This window comes from Musca autumnalis, unplaced genomic scaffold, assembly GCF_047663935.1.
Source record: "Musca autumnalis isolate F117 unplaced genomic scaffold, ASM4766393v1 scaffold_5, whole genome shotgun sequence".
Classification (NCBI taxonomy): domain Eukaryota; kingdom Metazoa; phylum Arthropoda; class Insecta; order Diptera; family Muscidae; genus Musca; species Musca autumnalis.
In genome coordinates this window covers 202,952,476-202,955,449 of record NW_027412088.1, presented here as the reverse complement: position 1 = coordinate 202,955,449, position 2,974 = coordinate 202,952,476, and the positions used below count along the sequence as shown (strand labels likewise).

General features: G+C 39.2%; 1 protein-coding gene across 1 annotated transcript; it reads left to right on the top strand.

Moving 5' to 3' along the window:
- Nucleotides 1-239: 239 nt before the first annotated feature.
- Nucleotides 240-2,513, top strand: LOC141386920 (P protein-like). The gene has a single exon (XM_073955821.1). The coding sequence runs from the start codon at nt 240-242 to the stop codon at nt 2,511-2,513; it is 2,274 nt and encodes a 757-aa protein (XP_073811922.1).
- Nucleotides 2,514-2,974: the final 461 nt, after the last annotated feature.

Below are 2,974 nucleotides of genomic sequence, written 5' to 3'. Positions count from 1 at the left end.
TTTTCAATAACAACAATGTTGTTTTGTAAATTTGTTAGTTGTTGTAATTCATGCATTTACCTTATATAAATTTGCCTTGACTCTCTGCCATAAAATATCAGTGTTGGTAAATTTTCTTAATTCCGTTTTCCTTATTTTTTTCTTAACAAGGAAGGAATGTCAAAATTTGAGTAGCAAATCAACAAAACCCAAACTTCAAAAAATTATTTTAAAAAAGTAACTACGACGATTCTCTTACCATGTCCCACAATTGTTCCTCATCTTCAAGCTTGGCGAACAATGAAGAAGTGGTAATTCGTCAAATCTTTTATCTTTCCCCTGATGGCGATCCTATTATCGAAGAAGGAGACGAGGATTTGCAACACAATGTAAGTCGTCATGAAATGCGTATTGGTGGTGGTGAAGAACCACCACACGAAACCTCAGAAGAACATCTTTCACTAAATGAAGAACCTGAAGAGGAGCCCTATAGATTGAAACCAATTTCGACGCTACAAAGAAATCTACGGAAATTTATACATTATCTACGGCAAGCGTTGCTGATAATTTGCTGGCTAACATTTACCTATTATTTAATGACTTATCCGGATCGTGAACCCGAAATGCTGTTAATAAGTGTACCTCGGCAAGGGGAGCGGATATTTGAATTAACTAGTGATGCACAAGGTGTTGGCTTGGTATTACAATTTAGAGGACCGTTTGTGAAACAAAGTTTCAAGGAAGAACAACTGCAAACCGATGATAAGAAGCCAATCTTGAGTTTTGTACTACAGCAAATCGACAAGGAATCCAATCAATCTAAAAATATTTCTCACATCAAGCACTTTTTGCTCTCGGAAAATTCAACCAGTCTTATTCAAGTGGAGAAAGTCATCATGAGGAGTAATTATTCCCACGAAACACCCAGCAATTTGCAGCTGCTATTCTTCAGCACTTCCAAAGCAAATGTTTATTTGGAATTATTTGTGGCTCCATCTGAAGTTCGCAAAACATTCATCCTAATCTGGGGTCTGATACACTTCTGTGTAATATATTTACTGGTGGCCTGTGATTTGCTGCATCGCACTTTTGCCGCCATTATTTGGAGTTCTTTGGCAATTGCAATTGTGGCTGGCGTCCATGTGAGACCCTCCCTAGAAGACATATTTAACTACATGGAATTTGATGTCATCATGACATTCTTTGGCATTTCGTTGACAATGGAAATATTAGCAGAGACCGGTTTGCAAGATTATTTGGCAGCCTGGAGTTATGAAATGGCCAATGGCCATATATGGCCGTTGCTGAATGTTTTATTTTTTAGCTGCAGCTTTTTGGGTCTTATATTTGATGATATTACGCTGATATTATTTCTCACACCCATCGGCCTGAGGCTTTGTGAAATTATGCATTTGAATTGTGCCCCCGTGCTCAGCTGCCTCATCATAGCCATGAATTTGGGTTGCTCCTTGAGTCCCACCAGTTCCATTACAAATTATTTGATATTTCAGCACAACAGCCTTAAAAAAGAAAATCTTTCATATATTTCCTTTTTGGCCCACATGTTACCGGTCACCCTGCTAACGTTGCTACAATCCTACATACATTTGCGACTGCAGTTTCGGAATTCAGCCCAAATAGGTACCAAAGAACCTTTGCAAGTGGAGCGACTGAGACGTTTGACTCGAGTGTGGCGCAAAGTTTCCGATCGTATGGGAGCCTATTCTCTGGATGAACGTTCGGCCAAAGATACCGTGGATACACGCGTAAGAAGTCTGAGGAAGCGACTCAAACATTTGGGCAGAATGCCAGAACCTCCCTCGGGATTTGAAGAAAAAGTTTTAAAATTGCGCCAGAATTTCCCCTTGAAGAAATATCCTCTCCTCGTGGCTTGTTTGGTGGCAATTTGTGTGCGTTTTTTGTTTTCCGTGGTGGACCTGAGTTTTAATTCCATCAAAATATCCACAGGTTGGATATCATTATTGGCAGCCTTACTTTGCTTCAGCATGTGCAATTATGAAGATCTGGAGGGCGTTTTGGGTCGCATCGATTGGGCCACCATGCTTTTTATTTCTGCCGTATTCATACTCACAAATATGCTTGGCAAGTTGGGTCTCAGCGAAGCAATGGGGTTGATGCTGGAAAATACCTTGGAAGGTTTAGAGGAAAAATATCGCCTAGCCATTGCCATATTATCAGTAGTTGGAATTTCAGCAAGCCTAAGCCTTATTTTAAGCAATGTCACCTTGGTGAATATGTTGCTGCCCCTCATAGCAACCTTAGCTGGTAACAAGCAATTGAATTTACCTTTAATGCCCTTGGTATGGTCGCTTGCTTTGGGTTGCAGCTTGGGAGCGAATGGTAGCCTCATTGCTGGCATCATCAATGTTTCCGCCACTGGAGTGGCCTCTAAGCATGGCTATTCCATTACATTTTGGGATTATTTTAAAATCGGTTTTCTTATTATGTTCGGTAATGTAATTATAGCCTCCGGCTATCTTCTTTTGGCTCATGTGGTGGGTCATTGGCATTGAGTTTGTTATAAAATTTGGAAATAATTATTTGTAAAGCTGCTAAGAATAAATAAAATAATTTATTACAAAAAACATGTAAAAAAGAATCAGTCGGCTAATTATCATCAGACTATGTTCGTAACAAAACAAAAACAGGTCCTTCTTTTTATAAACAGTTTAAAAACCGCGTCCCAGTGGTGTTCTTCATTTTATGAAGAATAAATTAAGTGCGTAATTAAGAAACCACAATAATTACCCGCAGTGAATCCAATCTTGCTATGCAGAAGAGCTGAATCAGCCCTAAAACTAGCGTACAACTGGGCTAGACCAAGAAGTCTTAATGTAAGCCCGGAAAAAACGGAAATATGTCTGTTTACTAGGAAAACAAAACTCGGACACTTTGAAGAACCAGTTTTCCTAAACAAGGCGATCAATATTTTCAACAAAGTCAAATATCTGGGAGTAATCCTGGATAGGAAACT